General features: G+C 47.6%; 1 protein-coding gene across 8 annotated transcripts in view; it reads left to right on the top strand.

Annotated features, from left to right (window-relative positions):
• The window catches only part of MTMR3 (myotubularin related protein 3), a 1,575,327-nt gene that overhangs the window by 997,470 nt on the left and 556,656 nt on the right, over nucleotides 1-21,201 (top strand). For all 8 annotated transcript variants that reach the window (XM_085633882.1, XM_085633880.1, XM_085633884.1 and 5 more), the window contains one exon: nucleotides 1,474-1,585. In XM_085633882.1, the coding sequence (XP_085490008.1) occupies nucleotides 1,474-1,585 (112 nt within the window). The remainder of the gene's footprint in view (nucleotides 1-1,473; nucleotides 1,586-21,201) is intronic.

Raw genomic sequence — 21,201 nt, 5'->3', positions numbered from 1 at the left:
ACCCACGCACTCATCACCAGCAAGCTGGACTATGGAAACACTCTAACCTGGCATAAACAAGTCCCTACTCCGCAAACTCCAGACGATACAGAACACCACCACCAGACTTGTCCTCTGCATCCCTCGACACAAGCACATCAGCCAACACCTAAGGAAGCTCCACTGGCTCCCGATGGAGAAGAGTCACTTTCAAAATCCTCACCCACGCCGACAAATGCCTACACAACACCAGACCCAAATACCTCAACGACAGAATCACCCTTTACGTACCCAAAAGAAACCTCTGATCAGCGAACCTCGTGCTCGACGAAACCCCGCTGATCCACAGAGCCAAAGCAGGTGGACGATCCTTCTCTTACATCACAGGCAAGACCTGGAACGAGCTCCCGGCAGACATCAGACGCGCCCCCTCCCTGAACACCTTCAGACTCCCAAGACCTGACTCTTCGACTGAACAGTTCTGCTGACCAATTCCCCCCCCAGCTCCTTGAGACCCTCACGGGTGAGTAGCATGCTTACAATTCCCTGATTGATTGAGCTTCTGCATGCTTCAGAGCTTTGGTAGGGTGCCAGGTTGCACCCTCAGAAGAGTGGGTATTCTGGTTGATTGTAGGTTATTTTGCAATCCATTTTGTGGGCCTTGTAACATCTGTGCTAGTGCAGTGCCCTCTGATTTGCTTTGTGCATCCTTGGTTGTATGACAGTTGTCTCCTAGCAATGTTTTAAGCTGCATTGTAGCCTTCTGCATTTTCATGTCATGTTGTATTTACCTGGCTTAGTTTTCATTGCCATGGTAAATGATTTTCATTTAATTGCAGTTGTCATTCTGATCATTTAGGCCATTTGCACATATCTGCTTATTTTATTTATTTATTTTACAGAGTTTTATTTAGCGCAAAATTGACGCGAAGGTATCGGGTATCAGAGCGCTTTACATGAGGACACATTCATTTTTGTTAGGCACTGGGAGATTAAGTGATTTGCCCAGAATCACAGGATGTTCAGCGTCATTGCCAAGGCTCGAACCTGGTTCTCCAGATTCGAGGTCGACCGCCCTAGCCGTTAGGCCAACTCCTCTGCTTAACTGTCTTGTCCTTAGTAATGACCAGAGTACAATGCCTACATCGATCTAAACAGTCCAAGCCATGATTTGGGATGCTGGACGGCAGCTGTATATTTTATTATTTTGTTTGTGTATGTTGAATTAGTTGTCACCTGGCACAGAACTCAGGTTGATTTATGTTCAAAGAAATGTTTTTATCACTTGCTTTGCCGCAAATTGATTGATCTATTAATTCCTATCTCAGTAGAAAAATGGAGGTTGCCTGTGTTAGGCTGGCTGTTTCAGGATTCATGTGATGGGTTTATTTTGTTTATCAAAATACAACTGCTTTTACCAACACTTTATTCAGACTGAAGTTGTGTTCTTCCTGTAGAGTTATCATGTTTTCTTTTGTTCCATGTTGGTGACAGAATACTATCCGAACTGTGAAGTGGTCTTCATGGGAATGGCTAATATCCATTCTATTCGTAAGAGTTTCCAGTCACTGCGTCTGCTCTGCAGTCAAGTGCCAGATCCTTCCAAGTGAGTACTACTTTCATCACACATTTATCTTTTTTATGATCATTTTCTTGTATGAGTTGCACGATTATGTTCACGTGAGTTAACAGTGCAAGTAAATACTATGCCCACCGCTCTGCCAACAAAGCAGTGTGCTTTTATTGAGAAGGAATTAAAATGAGACATAATGCATGGGTGCATTTTGTGATGCTACTTTGGTTGGTATTCTGTGTTTCTCTAGCTGTGGATCCTATATAGATTCAGGTGCTTGAATCTTCCCTATTGTTGAAATGGGAGCCTCTAGTAACACTGATCGGTAGAGAAAACAATTTCCCATAGAATCCAGTATAAAACTGTGAAAGTTGACTGACTTTTTCTTGACTTTTGTCAACATCGTTTTTTGAGTCCATTGTCTCCTGGTGCACAAGGGATGCCCGGTTTCAATGCTTGTGGTTCCTGCCGAAAGCTGAGGTTGGTGACAGACCCGCACCGCATGTGCCTGTGGTGCCTGGAACATGACCCCAAGTAGTGTTCCGACTGCCGAACCATGAATCTGAAGTGTTTGCGGGAGCAATCCCGAAAGCTTCTTGAGGCCCAGCAGTCAGCTCCGCGCCATTCGAGGTCCCGGTCACGCAGAAGGTCGAGGGACCTGTTGCGGAGCCACCACCACCACTATATGCTGTGGACTGGACACCACCGACTTGCTGGGCAGGCACGACGCTACACCTGGCTGAGGTCGACTAGGTTTTCCTGGGGATGTCCAAGCTACCCTAATGGACATGCCCTTTGATGGCTGTCGCCTGTTCGGCGACAAAGCAGACAACCAGCTAGGAACGCTTCAAGGACTCTTGGGCTACGGCTTAGTCCTTGGGCCTCTCCACCACCCTCCCTGCCGAGTCTGCTTTTTGCCCCTTTCGTGGCTACGGAAGGGGTGCCCCTCCACATTACACACAGAGCCACAGGCCGGCACAAGCTTTTCAGCCCCTACGCGGCCGGGGAAGTGTGACCCACCGCTGTGGGTCTGGGAGCCAGCGAGTAGGCCAGTCCACCACCGCCCCTCTGCAGCAGCCTCCAAACCCTCCTAGTCCGACCTTTCAAGGCCACCAATCGCCAGTGGGCTGCAGGATTCGCCATCAACTCCCCCACTGGCGCACCATCACATCGGACAGGTGGGTTTTGCAGATAGTGCAAAGGGTCTACTCCCTCCCCTTCAAGACTACCCCCCGGCCATGCCATCTCAGTACCATCGCATGTCGGAGGATCATCTGGCCCTTCAACAGGAAGTTACGGCTCTCTTGACCAAGGGAACCATCGAGCGAGTGCCTACCCCAGATGTAGGACGTAGTTGCTATTCCCACTAATTTCTGGTGCCCAAAAAAGACAAAGGCCTGCGTCCTATCTTGGATCTCAGGAACATCATCCACTTCCTCCGGAAGGAGAAGTTCAAAATGTTGACGCCAGCTCAGGTTCTGTCTGCCCTCGAGACTGGATGGTAGGGCTGGACTTGCAGGACGCTTATTTTCACATGCCTGTCCTGCCAACCCACCAGCGTTACCTGCGGTTCATGGTAGGCCACGAGCACTTTCAGTATACAGTGCTCCCCTTTGGCATCACCAGCGTCCCTCGGGTGTTCACGAAAGTGATGGCGGTCGTCGCAGCTCATCTGCACAGGTCAGGGGTTCCAGTCCTCCCCTATCTCAACGACTGGCTGTTGAAGACTGGCTCGCCCCAGGCTGTTGTCTCCAACCTCCAGATTACGGCGGACCTCCTGCACTCGCTGGGTTTCACTATGAATGTGCCAAAGTCTCACATGACTCCCTCTCAGAAGCTCCTTTTCATCGGAGCGGTTCTGGACACGACGCAGTTTCGGGTTTATCATCCCGAGCAGCGAGTCTGGGATATTCGGGCTATGATTTTGATCTTTCACCCTCTATCCCGGGTTTCGGTCAGAATGACCTTGAGGCTGCTGGGCCTCATGGCATCCTGCATCCTGCTGGTAGATCATGCCAGGTGGCATATGCGGGCTCTGCAGTGGGACCTGAAGTTTCAGTGGGCGCACAGCATCAGGGGAAAATGTCGGATTGCGTTCAGATCTCGGAGGGCACTGCAAGTCAATTGCAATGGTGGCTAACGAACCAGGGATTGGGTCAACGGCAGATCCCTCTCCCTTCCCCAACCGGTGGTGACGGATGCATCACTTCTGGGGTGGGGTGGCCACATGGAAGAGGCGGAGATCCGAGGCTTCTGGTCTCCGGCGGAGTCTGGGCTGCACATCAATTTTCTGGAACTTCGGCGATCCGTCCTGCACTAAAAGCATTCCTTCCCTCTGCCCGGGGAAGAGTAGTGCAGGTGTTCACGGACAACACCAACGCCATGTGGTACTGCAACAAACAGGGCGGGTGGGGTCGTGGACCCTATGTCAAGAGGCTCTCAGTCTCTGGACATGGCTGGAACATCAGGGACTATCCCTGTTAGTTCAAAATCTGGCATGTTTATTGAACGCCAGGGTGAACAAACTCAGCTGCCGATGCATGATGGATCATGAATGACATCTTCACTGGGAGGTGGTGCAAGGTCTCTTTCAGCAGTGGGGGAGCCTTGGTTAGATCTATTCGCCACCTAAGAGAACGCGCAATGTCAGCAATTCTGCACGTTGGAATTTCCAAGGCGGCACTCACTCGACGGCGGTTTTCGTCGCAAGTGGAGTTGCGGTCTTCTATATGCTTTTCCGCTTATACCACTTCTTCCCAGAGTGCTAAAGAAGATCAAGCGCGACCGGGCCCAAGTCATTCTTGTGGCTCCGGATTGGTCATGAAGAGTCTGGTATCCCGAGCTGTTATACATGACCATCGATCCTCCGATCAGACTGCCTCTGCAGGAGGATCTTCTGTCGCAGCAGCAGGGGAAGGTCCTCCACCCAAACCTGTCCACCCTTAACATCATTACGTGGCGATTGAGCGGCGGCAGTTGACAGTTTTCGACAGTCTTCCTGAAGTCTGTAACGTTATCTTGGCAGCCAGGCATCCACTAAAATGGTATACGCCTGCAGAGGGAACACATTTGTGGCATGGTGCACAGCAAAGGCTATAGATCCGCTTTCTGCCCCTCTTTCTGAGGTTCTCTTGTTCCTTCTTTCTTTGGCCCAGCATGGCTCCGCTCGGAGCACTCTTAAGGGCTATCTCTCAGCCGTTTCAGCCTTCCTTCGGCTTCCTTATCAGCCTTCTCTTTTCAAGTCCCCTGCTGTTAATCGCTTCCTTAAGGGCATTACTCATCTTTTTCCTCCTGTTCACTTCGTAATACCTCAGTGGGACTTGATTCTTACTTACCTTATGTGGGTCCTTTTGAGCTGCTTCATAACTTTCCTCTCAGACTTCTTACTTTTAAGACAGCCTTTCTTGTTGCCATCACCTCTGCTTGCAGGGTGAGTGAGCGAGCTCCAAGCTCTTTCTTCAAAGCCTCCTTTTCTGGCTGTTCATTAAACAAAGTCGTCCTCAGAACCAGACCTTCTTTTTTTCCCAAGGTGGTTACTTCTTTCCACATTGGTCAAACCATCACTTTGCCGCATCCTTCTAAGGAGGAAGAGAGGCTCCACCATCTGGATCCAATGCGTGCGCTTTCTTTCTACTTGGATCGCGCAAAACAATTCCGGGTGGACGACCAGCTCTTTGTTGGTTACGTGGGCGCTAAGAAAGGTAGGGCCGTGCACAAACGCACCATCCCCAGGTGGGTCGTGTTGTGAATCAAAGCCTGCTATTCTTTGGCTAAGAAGGAGCCTCCAGTGGGGCTGCGCTTCCATTCCACCAGGGCAATGGCAGCTACTATTGCTTTGGGATGTGGAGTCCCCTTAAATTACATCTGTCAGGCAGCTACGTGGGCATCGCTGCACAGGTTTACGAAACACTATTGCCTGGACAACCAAGTCCAGAGAGACGGCTTCTTTGGCCGTTTTGTTCTCCAGGACTTTCTGTTGTGAACTTGGTTTGCATACCCACCTCCGGGGTTGGTATTGCTGGGATATCTATTATAAGGTAAGGACTCTATAATTAACTGTTTCTTTCAGATGAAGAAGTTACTTATCTTCGGTAACGATATATCTGTGAGAAACAGGTTAGTTCTAGATTCCTTGCCACCCCACCCATCCTCCCCGTTCTGCGAACTGACTTCTAGGGTTAAGGACATTCTTGCAGGGCTCTAGTTTTGTGTACCAGTGATCAGTGTCTTGCATGGCTCTGCGCTTCTGGTGTGGAGTCTCGTGTACAGAACTGGCGTCAGCGCGTGAGCACTGCGTCTATGTAGCTGCCGCAACGTCATCTCGGTGACCTCGATGCTGACGACTGACAAGGAGTCAACCGACGCCACCTTCCGACGTGCAAGGTTACTGCTGACGAAAAACTTTCCGGATTCAGTCTGATGCCTGGGGGCAATTCTAAGGTGAGGAATCTATAATTAACCTATGTTTCCTACAGATATATCGAAGGTAAGTAACTTGTTCATCACTTTTTAAGTACACTTACCACCAAAAGTGAATTTGCATACAATATACTTTTAAAAGGCTGCCTTTAAAATGACAGCTTCGTCCTTGGGGGCAAACCGTGAACTGTGCTGCCGCTACCCCTGGAGGGGCCGTGTTTGCTGTTGCTGCCACTGCTGTGTCTGAGGAAGGTTGCCGCACGGGACTCCAGCTTCCAGGAGTCCGTGCGTGTTCTCAGCTGTATCGAGGCCCGCCCACCCGCCTATTGGTTCCTGCCCCCTTCATTTATCTTCGTTAACCGCAGCGCGGAAAGCGCGCGGGACGCCCAGGACGAAGCCCGGACAAAGGGCGGACAGTCTGTGACAGTCCGGGTCAGGAGGGGGCTGGAGGAGGCTGGGCTGAACCCAGTAGCGTGGGTGTAGTTCTAAGGTACTCAACCACTCCGGTTGCCTCTGTAAGATTGTTGTGCCTCCCACCGTTGTATTAACAACTGTGACCTTTAGTGGTTAGCCACCAGTTTAAGAGGGGGTGTGGTAGTGGTATTGCGTTTAAACTTCACTGTATGGTACCCCGCCTGTTTTGTCTGTTGTAATAGGTAACAGGATTAATAAGGCTGTTTGGTTGAGTTTACTATGTCTAAAGCGAAAAACGCCATAGTGACGGCCACCACGGACAATTATCTGGTTAAAATGGTGGATAAAATCAACCAAGAGCGCCGAAAGTCCCTGGGGTGCGTGGAGTCCCTTGATATAACTTCCCCTTCATCTATTTTATCTACTTCCCCGTTTAACCCTCCCCCGGCCGTCAACAACCCTAACCACTTGGATAGCCCCATCTTGGCAGTGCTTCCAGACCAAGTTCGTTCAGACGGTTTAAAACCTGGGGCTGCTATAGACCTAGAATCAAGTCTGGTTGGACATCCAGATCCACCGTTAACTTGTCCAACGGCCACGAGATCGCAGAGAGCTTTGCGGGCATGTAGGAATAATAACAAGAATGCCCAACTAAAGCGGGGGGCGAGTCGCTCAAATAAGAGAGTGGATCCACCTTTAACTAGTGCTGTGGGTGACCTTAATCTAGTATCGGCCTCTACCTCGGCCACTTTAGACAGTGAGCTATTCGATCTCTTAATCAGTACCCTAGATGCCAAGTTTGACTTGATTGTCAAACCTTTATTGATTAAGCTTGACTTGGTTAATGCAGAAGTAGTTAGACTGGGAGGTATGTTGGAATCATTTATTAATCCCAGTATAGGTCACCTAGCTAAGGATAAGGATACAGGAGGCCATACCTCCAAGAGCGCTGGAGAGATTACTCCCACGGTTATGTCCAATACCCCTATGCATTCTCCTGGGGGTCTTTGTGAGAAGGTATCCATTGTTTCTAACCCCCCGCTGAGAACAGGTCGAAATTCTTTGTCTAATTCAGCCTCAGGGAACCAGGTGGCCCATAGTACTGGAAAAGCTAAAATTTATGTCAACTCACAGCCTGATTTACCACCGGATTTTGCACCTTATGTGGCAGTCCTAACCAATGTCCCCCCAGATAGAGAGACCGGAAACAATAATACATATAGTGAATCCCATGCCTCTTTGAAAAATAAGACTGTGGACTGGCTTCATCAGGAGTGTGGTTTCCCAGTAGCTCTGGCAGATGAAATTTTAAGTACCAGAAGAATTAATTGGATAGGTAGCTCGCGCAAGAACTGTGGCGGCGATTGTATAGTTGTTAATTTTAGAAATCTCCAACTCGCCTCCACTGTTCTGCAAAGAGGCACTTCTCTCCCCTACCGAGATCAAGGGATTTCCCTTCGTCCCCTAGGTTATTTTTATAGGCATTTATTTAATCAGCCTAATTCCGATTACATTAGGGCGGGGGATAGAGACTCGAACCTGCATACTACCTTTAATGTTGCTACGTCCAATAGATTCCAGTCTCTGAGTGGACTGGATTCCAACGATTGACTGGGTCCTGACCAGAAGATATTAAGGGATGAAGCTGTTTCTTTAGGAGGTTGGGGAGGCGATGTAATATTGGGGGTTTCCGACCTTGTGGGACCAAGTGCTAACTGTAGCCCTACTGTTGATCCCATTAATGACAACAGACGCTGTGAAGACGGGAGGTTGGTCTCTGACGATCGGGATGGATATTCTTCCCTTATTAGTGTTCCTCACGGTCACAGCAGACCAATTTCATTGAGCATTACGCCCATTAAATTGCTAGTTGGAATGTAGCAGGTCTCTTATCCAAGGATGCCTGCTTGGGTTGGTTGGAGTTTATCAATGTTTTTAACATTATTTGTTTTCAAGAGACCTGGTGCATGGATCCAATCAATTATAATGGGTTCGCTTCATATCAATTACCAGCTGTGGCGTCACCCTTGGGTAGGGCAAAGGGTGGGCTCCTGGTTCTGATCTCAGTGGAAGTTCCCATTAATGTCAAAAAACATGTATTGGTTGGGGTTCATTCCCAGATTTTATGGCTTTATCAGGAGCATGGGAGAAATATTATTTTAATAAACTTTTATAACAATATATTTGATAGTACCAGGCACCAGGTAGTGTTAGCTCTTGAGACCGCTTTGGCTGACATCATAATGGAGTTTGATATTGATTTTGATTATATTTGGGTGGGAGATTTCAATACTGCCGTTTGTCCCCTTTCCTCCCAAAGGGTCTGTGGATTTAATGATAGTTTAAGTGATGATGATCTCCACTTCCCCCATAACAACTATGGGGATGCTTTGAATAAAATCCTGACCACTTATGACCTGGAAATTTTGGTTAACGCGAAAAACGCCTCTGGAGAAATAATCCCCAATTTTACGGGAAGGAATGCAAACACTGTAATAGATTTTATTTGCATATCCTCTAGTCTTAGTTCATGTTGTCTGACCCCTGTGGTCGTGGATAATGCGCTCAGCGATCACAATTGTATCACCATTGAGACAATTCTTTGGAAGGCGAAGCATGGCCCCAACATTCGTACCATTGCTAATATTGAACCGTATCGACCGAATGGAACCAGAATTAGATGGAAAGGAGATAAAGCGGAGCTTGTGTCAAATTCCATCGTCTCAAGTTGTTTGATAGAAATCACTACCATTTTAGAAAGTGATGAGATTACCGATGAAATTGTGCATAATTTTACTAACATCAACCATACTATAGATAACAAATTTACCAAACATGGAAAGGTCAAGCCATTTAAACAAAAGGGGTGGTTTGACCATGCTAGTACCATCGCACTCGAGGCTTAAAGCCGCTTTGGCAGCCAAGCAAAGAGATAATAGTGTGGTTAGAGAGCTTAGAGCCACCTATCAGGCTGCAGTTAAATGCAGGAAGTCTGAACTAAGGCAAGAGGCCTGGGACAAATTAGATCAGGCAGCGGCTACTTCGGATTCCTCTTTATTTTGGGACACGGTTAACTGCCTGTTCCTAAAGGATGATAAGATGCCCGAACTGACGGCCAACGTCAGTGAGGGAAACTGGGTCTCCCACTTCTCTGTGATCTTTGATTGAGATAGACAGAGGGGTGTGCATGAAGATGATTGGCCTATCATCCCTCTGAAAATTTCTACAGCCGAAGTACAGGGAAGTATTATCTCAAGCAACGGTGGGAAGGCCCAGGGGCCCGATGGGGTGCCAATCGATTTGTATAAATTAGTCCCTGAGTTGTGGGGCCCGTTGTTAACAAATGTTTTTAACGCCGCAGTATGCAATGGAGTCCCATCTACCTGGGAGGAATCCATCATCATTCCTATTTATAAGAAGGGAGACAGGGGTGACGTGAAGAATTATCGCCCAATCTCCCTTCTTGACTCCTCTGTGAAAATCATGAGCAGGGTGCTCTTGGTTAGGTTGGAAGAGTGGGCCGATTCTAATAATATTTTGGCTAATTGCCAATACGGTTTTAGGAAGGGACGAGGGACCATTGAACAATGTCCCAACCTCGACCTTTTAATTGGGAAATATACGAGGGCTAAGAAAGGCTCTCTCTATCTCTGCTTTGCAGATTTGAGCAGTGCCTTTGATATGGTGGACCATAACATTTTATGGGCCAAACTGCGTGATATGGGGGCACCTGAGGGCATCGTTTATTTCCTGGCACGACTTTATTCCAACCTTAGTGCTAGTGTTCGTTATGGCCCGGGCGGGGAGCGTACCCCTAAGTTTAAGATTAGGCGTGGTATAAGACAAGGGTGTGTTCTTGCTCCCCTACTCTTTACCCTTTTTATTAATGAAGTAGATTCTGCCCTAAAGACGGTGGTGGCAGATGCCCCGAAAATCAATGATTTTAACGTCCCGGTATTACTTTACGCGGACGATGCCGTGATCCTGTCCAGGACTCCCATAGGCCTTCAACGTCTGATGGACAGGTTTTCTCTGTTCATCAAGGACAAAAAGCTGCTGATCAACAAATCCAAAACCCACATCATGGAATGTGGTTTGGGGCGTAATAAACCCCATCCCTATTTCATTGATGGGCATAAGGGTCAAACGGTGAACTCCTTTAACTATCTTGGCATCAATTTTACTAAGAATGGTTGCTGGTCCAGCGAGATTACCTATGTCCGGGCCAAGATGGCTAAATGTGCACATGGGGTGTTCAAGTTTGCTAGTAAAATTGCGGCTAAACGGATTAAAGACATGTTAATAATTTATCAAATGAGATGTCTTTCGATTGCCCTTTATGGTGCTGGGGTTTGGGGTCACTCCTCGGCTCGGAGTCTCCAAGTGGAGGAAAATCTCTTTTTTAAGAGACTTTTGTGTCTGCCCATATCTGCCTCTAACGATCTGGCGCACAAAGAGCTTGGGATTCAACACCTCTCAGACCAAATTACCTTAAGACCATTAATGTTATGGCGCGCCATCTGGTCGAAGGAAGAGACTTCCCTAAATAGAGCCATCATCCGAGACTGTTTTTTAACTGACGACCACTTGAAGATTCCCTGGATTAAATTTGTTGTCAATAGTTTTTTAGAGATCTATGGTTTTGATATCAGAAAGGACATGTATGTTGCTTCCAGTTTGTCTAAGGGTGAGATGAAGACCATCTCTATGAGCCATAAATCAGAGAGGCGGGAGAGGATTGGTGGCAATTCTTCTACATGTATGCTCTATGGAAGATATTGTGAGACTGTGGGCTATCAACCGTATTTGAGTTATGTCACTAGAGCTTCCCACCAGTTTGTTTTAACTAGATTAAGGTTGGGGATTGTGCACCATTTGGTGGCCTTCCACTGTACAAAAAAATATCCGATTGGCCCATGTCCATGCGATCATGCTTCCGCACAAAGCACAATGCACTTTTTACTGCTATGTAAATTCTATGGTAACTTTCGCTCAGCCTTCTTAAAACCTATTTTTATGAAGTATGGAATTCGAAATGTTCATGATTCTATGAAGTTGTTTTTTAATCCCCACCCTGATGTTTGTTGTTTTACTGCTACCTTCCTCCTACAAGCTGTTAAAGCAAGGACCAGCATGATATTTTAACTGTCTTTTTTTATCTTGTATCCTGTACTGTATATTTAACTTATGGTTTTTGTGACATCGTATTTGTTGTGTGTATGTATGTGCTTTTATGGACTTTGTGTTTAAGCTCCGAATAAAGCCTTATGAAATTAAATGAAATGACTGCAGGCATACAGCAGTGCTCACATGCAAGTACAGGATATCTGCTGTGCTTCTAAACCCCCAAGCCCTATTATATGCTAGGGACTTATAGGGTCTGTCAGTGTCAATTGTAATTAGACCAGCATACCATACTAAACTTCCCTGCAAGGCAGGGCTGCCTTTAGTAGTGACAGTGGGCCCACAGGAGTGCACACATGCAAGTGCAGGAAATCTGCTGGGCCTCTAAACCTTCATGCTTTATTATCTACTAGGGACTTACAAGGGGCAGTCATTGCTAATGCAATCATACCCAAGTACGATATGCTTTTAGCACAGAGCAAAGGCTCTGGGTCTGGTAAGTTGAGCCCAGGGCGCAGTCCGAGTCAGAAAACTAGCATCTAGTCTTAAGAACGGGGACAAAAAGTCGAGGGACACTGGAAACCGGTCCTGATGTAGGCAACATTACTAATTATGAGACGTGATATGATGTTGAAGGCTGTAGAAAGATCCACTTGGATGATGGCCGAGGTGTTACCTCTATCCATGATCATTGGGATGTCATATCAATAACAGTTTAAAAAACATTTTCATCTGTAAACAGAAAAGAAGCAGCAGCATCATATTTAAATCATCTGTAGACAAGTGTCGCTAAATAGGATGACTCTCCGGGAGAATCCCTTAAAACAGACAGGATGGGGATAGCAGCGTCAAACAAAGACCACACATGAAAATAAGTTGATATCTAGAACTAAAAACCCCAGCCAGAAACCAGAACACACACAAACAAATATGTGGGTGTGGGTAAAAGCTGCAAATATAAAAGGCGGGTCTAACCTGTCTCAAGTCAGTATTAAATAGGAGTGCATTCCCAGTTACTCCCATATCTAACAGAGTCCATTAGGCCATAATGAAGGTCTTATAGAACGGCGATGAGGACAGATTCAACCCCCATTGACCCCAGCTCTGCCTTTAGCTTATCTCTGTTCACCTTATCAAAAGCAGAGCGGAGGTCCATGAAGACTAGATGCACCGAGCCCCCTTTGGCCTTGGTATACTTGGTAAGCAGCAGGTATAGGTTAAGGTTCTGTTCTACTGTACCTCTCCTGTGTCTTCACCCGTCCTGGAAACCCGACAAAATGCTGTGCTCATCAGGCCTGCAAGATAGTCTCTCCAATATGATCAGGCTGATAATTTTCACCTCAACATCCACTGGTGAGATGGGTCTGTAACAAATGGGGTCTTTTCTGTCTCTGTTCTTGAAACCTGAGACTATCACTGAGTGACGCCAAGCCTCTGGGATAGAGCTGGAAATGGCAGCATTAATTTGCAGTTTAAGGATGGGGGCCCATAGATCCACTAAAGATTTGAACAGGCCCCCCGGTACACCATTGTATCCAGGCACCTTACCTCTAGGGAGGGATAAAATTGCGTCACTAACTTCTTCTCAGAGTATCCTCCGCTAGGCTCCCTCAAAAGCACTCCGGTGGGAGAGGGTCCAAGTCCTTCCCATCATATAGCATTGAAAAATGAGCCACCCACACCTGGTGCAGGACTGTGGCAACCAAATCTGGGACCCGAGTCTTATTAAAGAAGGGATGATTACCGACCCTCTAAAACCTGGAACTATCTCTGCGCCTAAGAGGGCTGCCTGATAGGAGCTCACCCCCGAGACGCCCGGGTTTGGGACTACTAAATCTGTAGAAATCCCGATGTTTACCCAGCCATCCACCGCTATCTTGACGATTTCCTGCAACCAATCTTACTTGTTATCACTAACAACTAGATTGCACCGTAGCTTACCCTTCTGGCATTGAGAAACGGCAACTTGATGACTCGCGGACCTCACCACGCCTCACTTGCAACTATAGATACTGATCTCGGCGGGTCCCGGACGCTCTGGGACCCAGTCTGGACGATCTCGCCGGCTACCACCGCTCGGTGCAACTTCTGGCTTCCCCAGTGCCCAGACGCCTTTCCGACTCGCCACGCTTGCCCCGAACCCCCAGTTCGGATCTTGGAGAGGCCAGTCTTTCACGGACCCATCCTGTTTTGCCACGCCAGATACTGCTGCATCTACCGGCCGCTCCAGCCGCCGTTCCAGCTTGTCGTCCAGGCCACTCCTGCCTCGCTTGGTCCGGACCCTCCAGTGCTGATCTTGAGGGGCCCGATTTCCACGGATCCATGTTGGTTTGCCACACCAGACAACGCCATAACTTTCCGGCCACTCCAGCCTACAGACGTCGTTTCAGCTACTCTCCTCTTGATCCGCACTCTCAGATGATGCAAGTTCCCTCGTACCTATGACGTGGTTACTTGTGGTCCAGACAGCTCTTGACTGGAGTGGCCTCTCCAGCATCGACCTGCTGTCTCGCTGTTCCTTAGCTCCCGACTCGCTGTTCCTTGGCGCCCGCCCGTGCCTCACGCCTCGCTGGAGCTCATAGAGCCGTGGAGTTGTTTCCCTTGGATTTGGGCATGTGGGAACCTCACGGGATGATAGATATCCCGCCGTTGCCTGCTGGCGCGTGAGTCTCTCTCTCGCGGTCGGCCCCCCACCAGTGGATCCGTTGGCCTCCTGCTCCGTCACACAAACGGAGCCTTTCTTCCACCTCGAACGCCACCTCGTCCCGCCCCGATGCACGCTGACTCCCCGCCGGGCTAACCTGCACACCTCCTGGACCCAGCTCGTCGACTGGAGCCCTTACACCCTTCAGATGTCTGTTTTTAATCCAACGCAGGAGCCTATTTACGCTCCGACATTGCAGGGGCTTGACAAAACCCTATTCACAGGAGGCGGTTTACATCCAAACTACAGAACTTAGGAGGTGGGTTCTCAAGCCTCTCCCCGGCCTCGACGCAAACTGTCCATTTAAACCCATCTTGACCTTTCGCTCATCCAGGCTCCCACCTCAGCCCTTCCCCCCATGATGGAGTTTCTATATTAACTGTAAGAGCCCTGACGCCCTCCCCGGCTCCTGACCGCCGCACTCCCTCTCATGCTGGAGCCTCTTTATTTTTTATCAGAAAGAGACTGGACACCCTGGAGTCTCGGTTGTTTTACGTATTTGCTGATGTCTCACTGCTTTGCACGCTGCTGGCCTAGGGTCATGTTCCCCCAACCTTCCGCTCTCCCTTAGGCCCCCATTTATTTCAATTAGTGACTAGTGCTGTTCCCAGATAGCTAGATTGATAGATCAGAGCGACTGTCTGTTGATACCTCATCGCTTCTAACACTAATTGATTTATGACTGCATCACCCATGCTTATTTATCTATATTACCTTTCTGAGCTGATTACTGAATCCACCATGCTTGTATTATGGTTTCTGCCTTCCCCTGTTACTCCATTTGTTTGGCAAATTCTCCAAGATGCCCTGCTCCCCAAAATGGTGGTCCACCAACTATCCTAAAATGGCGACTATCCTCTCCCCCCACCCCATGACGGATAACGTTGCGAACTACAGGAAGACGATTATGATCACCTCCCCTCACCCCCTGCCTCCCCCCTCTAACTTTAACAACATTGCTCTTCCCGGCGCCCTCTCCTAGCCGCTGCCTAGACGAAATCCTGATCCGCTTGGATGTCGTGTTTTCCTCTCTGACCCCAATTTGCCTATCTACCCTGCTCCTTCCTTCATCTCTTCATAAGAATCTCATCCTACTACTTAACCATCCTGTTTTTATTCTCCATTCCTCCTATTTCTCCTACACTCACTCTGATCCCTCCCTCTTTCTCTACCCTCCACTCTACAGCCACTCACTGCATTATCCCGAACACCCTTTGTGTGGGCCACTAATTTTTTCAGTCCCATGACTTCACTGCCCATGACACACTCTGCCCTCTATTGCAGTTCCTAATATACACTAGCCTACCATCCCTCACCTCTACTGTTTACGTAATATTTTTGAAAATTGTGCTTCCACTGATGCCCTACTAGGTTATTCTCTATTGTTTTCCTCACCTGTGACTCCTCTGTTCCCTTCACTGGTTGCGTTCTTCCCCGCTGCCCCCTAACCCCTCCTTTGACCTGTCCCTCCAGTTGCCCTCTGCCTTCCCCTTACACCTTCCTCGCCCCCTCCCTAAAATCACTCACCTACGTTCCCCCTCCTGCAGTTTCCTTGCCCTCGTCCTCACACTCCAAGACTATCCCTTTCCTTGGCCTTTAATACTACCCTCTCCCCCCTCCTCTAACCCTCCGCCCTCCTCCACCAATCTCCTCATCCCACCTCCCCCTTACTGCTTGCTCTGCCTGCGTCTAGCTCTCCCCATCTCATATCTTACCCAATATGCCTCCCCTCACCCCCGCACCCTTACCCCTGGACCCCTCCCTTTCCAAACATGGCCCTTATTCCTGGACTATACAGTACCCCCCGAATGTATCTAAAAACGCTAAGAAAAACTTCAAACACAGATTACTTATCCGTAACCCTGAAACTCTTATTGTAGATAACTACCTCAGCCTCACTTCCCCCATTAAAACTAATTACATCTTCTATTCCAGACGCCACTCCAAATGGAAAAGCATCTTCCTTCAACATCTCCCAGTCATTAACCCAACCAAATCCCTTATGGATTCAAACTATCCACTGCTCCCACCACAGTCTTCCCAGGTAAAGTGGACATCTCCATCTTCAATTCCGGTAACATCCTCATTCAAGCTACAGAATCCCACCTCTCCATCTTCGAACATCACTTCTGCTCCTTGTCTCGCCTTTTTGGCAATTCTATTCCTAACCCTCCGTCCACTCATCAGTTCAACCCCCCTCACGTCTCCCCACTACCACCACCATACTCCAAGCCCCCCCTCCCTCTCCGCTGCTGGTCCCAATGTCAATCCTATCTCCCATTCTCCCTCCCCCAATCATCCCCTCCCCCTAGAGTCCCCCCACCCTCTTTTTCCCCCCCTACCTCCACCGCACCCAATCACCTGCGCCCCCGCCCTATCCGCTGCCGTTACCAATGCATAAACCAGCTCCCAATCACCTTCTCCCAATCATCCCCTCCCCCTAACGCCCACCTCCTCCTGACATCCCCCCACACTCCTCCACTCCCAATCACTCATGCTTTCCAATAACCCATCCTCCAATTTTATTCCTAACCCCCCTCCCCCCTCCATTCTACTGCAACTCACTTCCTTGCCCTCCCCCCTTGGCTCCCTGTCCATGCCCCCCCAAGACATTCCATCTCCCTCCCTTAACCCCTCAGCCCACCCACCCAATGCCTCCATGAACCCCTCATCCCTCCCACCCAATTTCACTCGACCATCAACTTCCGACGCAACCCTTATCCATACCCTTCAAACCCTTGTACATTTGTCATCCTCTCACCCTGAGGTTGTTTATCTCCTGCACCCCCCCCACCCTCCCTTGTGCCCCACAGCCTTATCTCTCCTCATCCCTCCCCCACTGGTCTCACACACCCAACAGACCAGCTCCCTCCAGTGACAACACAGAACATCCCCCCCACTCCCCTCCCTCCTTTAACCCAGAATCTACTCAATATTGAACTTAGAGGAGATTTTAATTCCCTCACCTCTAGCTCCCCACTCTTCCGTGCAATGTCCCTCCGCCCCCCCCACCACCCCGCCCACCACCCCGCCCACCCCCCCAACTGTAAACTCCTCTCTAACTATAATCTTCCTCGGTATACTACCCCACTTCACTGCCATCTACACAGGCCTTGCAGCACTTTGAACCGTTTCTCTCCTTCCGACCTTTCTTAACTATGCAACTCGTACCGGCCCAATTAAGCAATCAGTAACCCCCCACACCACCTCTCTAACATCCCTGTTATCCTTGGGACCAACGGAATCCCCCCTTCTCCTGCCTCCCCTAGACCCCCTCCTCAATTTACTACTATCCACTTCTGCCCTCCCCTAAACACATCCCCATCCCTGTTATCCTTGGGACCAACAGAATCCCCTCCTCTCCCTCCTCCTCAACTTACCACTAGCCACTCCTGCCCTCCCCCTAAAAACATTCCCAAACCCCTCTCCTGCATGTTGGTTAACTGTTGATCTGCTGTCCGACACGCCAATCGAAATCTCTGAATCCATCCTAAGCGAATCAATTGACATCGCGTTCCTCACAGAAACCTGGCTCAATGACTACTCTACGAGCATGCTCGACACACTCTTCCCCCCTGGATACTCTATCCTCAGGAAAGACAGACCCGATAGAATAGGAGGTGGCTTAGCCATAATCTTTAAAAATGAACTTCAGCTCTCCATAGTTAGCAACTCGGACCACTCCTTTGAATACCTTGAAGCTGAACTAATAATTAAAGGTTCCCTCCCTATCCTTTTGCACAACATCTACCACCCTCCTGGCGATCCTCATCCCTTCATTGATGAACTTTCTGACCTTCTCATCCAATCCTCTATATCTAACTCTAGAAACTTCTTTCTTGGAGACCTCAACCTCCACCTAAATGACTCCAAATACCCCACAACCACCCTCCTCTTCAATCTTCTCGATCAATGACCTCCAGCAACTTTGTCAGGTCCCTACACACACCAAAGTAGCCATCCTACATGCCATTATCTCCAATAAGGACCTGGCCTGCCTGACTAACATCATCCCTATTGACTGGTCTGACCACCACCTCATACTGTTCACCGTTTCTACCACGTCTCCTCCCCCCCTCCCCCCCCCCGACCCAGTCCATCAAACCAAAGAAATTGACCAGAAACCTTAAACAGATCCCCCCCCCTGGTGTTCTTGAGTCCAAACTCCAAGCCCAACTGTGCCTCACCCCTCCCTCTCAAAAAGCTAATGATCTTACTGAGCATTATAATAAAGCCGTCACCGATGTCCTTGACCAATTGCCCCAACCAAACTTAAAAATCCAAGGAACATCCCTTCCATATCTTGGTTTAACCTTGAGCTCAATAAGGAAAGACGTTCTCTTACACGAGGGGTCTCCAACCTTTCGTGTAGTGAGAGCTACTTCTGAGCAGTGAAAATCATTGTGAGCTACTGAAGGTTAGGAAACTCGAGCAAATTTTTCAAGAGACCCTCCCACGCCCAGTTTCATTGACTTTAAGCCTAATTTCTTCCGAGCCCAAACTGTGATTTGAACAAAAGGGGCCACTCTCCCTCTTCTGAAGCTACAGACAGCTGCAGGTTGTGCTGCAAGCTACCTGAAGCAAAAGCTTGTCTTGCTTAGAAGCATTCCTGGAAAGTGTAACGAAATACTGCAGGATACAAGCCTATGACCTGCTTTTATGACTAAATTGTTCTCACACTGCAAAAGTTAAACCTCAACATATATTCCTTACTAAATGTGAATTATTGAAGTCTGGCTTCAATGTGCAGTCACTAGTTTTCCGCTTCACCATGTACACTTTTTTTTTATTACAGTTTTAAAATGTCCCATCCTGGTTCATGTTTAAATAATTTTTAACTAGTTTGATTCATTAAGGGTTTTATTAACTGTTTTCTTTGTGAGGGTGAAAATGGATTTATCTTTATGTAGAATACATATTTTTCAACATAATACATGGCCCAATCAAGTGGAAGCTTAACTAAATTTGTGAAAAAATACAATTTCAACACTCACAGATGCTTTTGGCCCAGGGCCATTTGGAAGGTTTCCAGTTCATGTGGCTATTCAGTTTAGGCAGGTGGGTACCCTCCCATAGCTTCCTTTGTAAACAGGATAGCTTCTGAGATAGATACTATTTATTTGGAGTTGAACATACTCTGAAACACTGCTTTATTATCAGTGATTAAATGTAATCATTAATCAGGCAGAGTTTCACACTTCTTCAAAAAAAAAAAAAAAGCATTTAATGTGCAAGTAAAATCGGCCTTGCAAATGCAGCTAGGCAGGGCAGAGGCTCACAATGCATCTGTAAAACAACGTTTGTAAGTATGTGAAACACCTGTTGTTTTTTAACTGCTTTTATTGAATGAAGAGTATACCTTGCTATTTTCAGTGTTATTTTGGTGCTGAAGCACTCTTAACAGATGAGCTCTGTTTCCAAGAGGCAGGCAAACTCAACCTCCAAACTGATGATTTAACTTCACTAGAATACTCCAGATTTGTCCATGATCCGGAACTCTGCTACCCAAAGAAACTGCTGTAGTGTTTGTGTTAATTGCCACATGCACTGGGATCAGTGATGTATTAGGAATGGGCAAAGTGGGCTCTGGCCGAGAGCGCCACCCATTCAGGCACCCCGCTAGAACCAGCTCTGTTCTGCAGAGAGCCTTGCCCGGATGATCTTTAATCATTTTGAAACCGATTGATTTAAATACCATTTTCCTTAAATTTATTTTGAATGTGGCTGATGTGCGAGTCTATTACAGAGTATTTGCATAGAAATGTTGTGTTATATTTCATGCAACATCAATAAAAATGTTTCTTTGAATAGATCGAAAAAGGACATCACATATTAGAAATGGGATGGTGACACAGAGATTATTTGCAGTAATGTTAGTGAGCTACTGCTGTGCTAAATATTGAAAACGCACATAACTATCCCTGAATATTAAGCACATTTGTAATTTGAACAAGCGTGCATATGCTGTCAATGACTTCTCCAAAGAGGGTAAGAAAGAGTTAAAACAGGATCAGAAATTCAAAGCTGCTCTGAAGAGTGAAGTAATTTACATTCTTATTAGGAGTGCAGATGGGGAGAGTTTTGTTTGTTGTGCCTTCCGTAAAGGAAACTGAAACTTGGCAACACCCTGCTTCTGCTGATGTACAACCTAGAGCTGGAAAGCGGGGAGACAAATTTTCGATTTTGTCTGTTAGTCATCATTTGGATGTTTCCAAACTGTCAGGCAATGTTGCTACATTAAAGGCATCCTTTGGGCCTCTTTCACTCGTAAACCAGCTGAAATGTAGTTAGCATAATATATTTAGCATTCATAGTTCGGGAATAGATGGGACACGGCGGGCTCAGACTTGGCTACAAACAAGACCCAGTCCATCAAGTGCCCGTAGCATACCAACGGCCGCAGCACGTTTACAGTACAAGGCTTCAACCAATTTATAATAAAGCATGAAGCCTAACTTCATTATAGGTAATCCGAAGGTTGATGCCAGTACTTTTGGGTGTGTTCTGTAAAATTAAAATACCAGGTAGTCTGAGCCTGTGTCTCCTACAATGAGACCTAGAACCACAAATGAACTGTGTGGCCACATTCCCACTCAAATCAATGGTCAGCAATGGCCCAGATGCACCTACGATCCTAAAATTGGTGAAGACAAGCAGGGTATGTCACAGTAGTGTCCCATGTGCAAAAGGGTGAGGGACTGCTTAAAAGTAGCACTGTCAAGAAACGACAACCCAGGCACTATAAAGCACTATATTGCTAGCGCAGCTAGCACCTCTTATGAACTTACGAAAAGGCCAAGCGACATGGGCGGGGGGAGGGAAGAAATCCAAAGCTTGCGAGTTATTTGTTGCCGGGAGCAATAGTACTATAACCAGTGGTAACATTGAACCCTAAATCTTTAAATACTCACTGCGTTTTGAATCTTAGCTGCCACACCTTAACAGGGATATAATAAATATTCTGCCACACAATGGCCTTTCTTTTACT

Source organism: Triturus cristatus, chromosome 11 (genome assembly GCF_964204655.1).
Source record: "Triturus cristatus chromosome 11, aTriCri1.1, whole genome shotgun sequence".
Taxonomy (NCBI): domain Eukaryota; kingdom Metazoa; phylum Chordata; class Amphibia; order Caudata; family Salamandridae; genus Triturus; species Triturus cristatus.
Note: the sequence above shows the minus strand (reverse complement) of the source record. Positions and strands in the feature narration are given on the sequence as shown.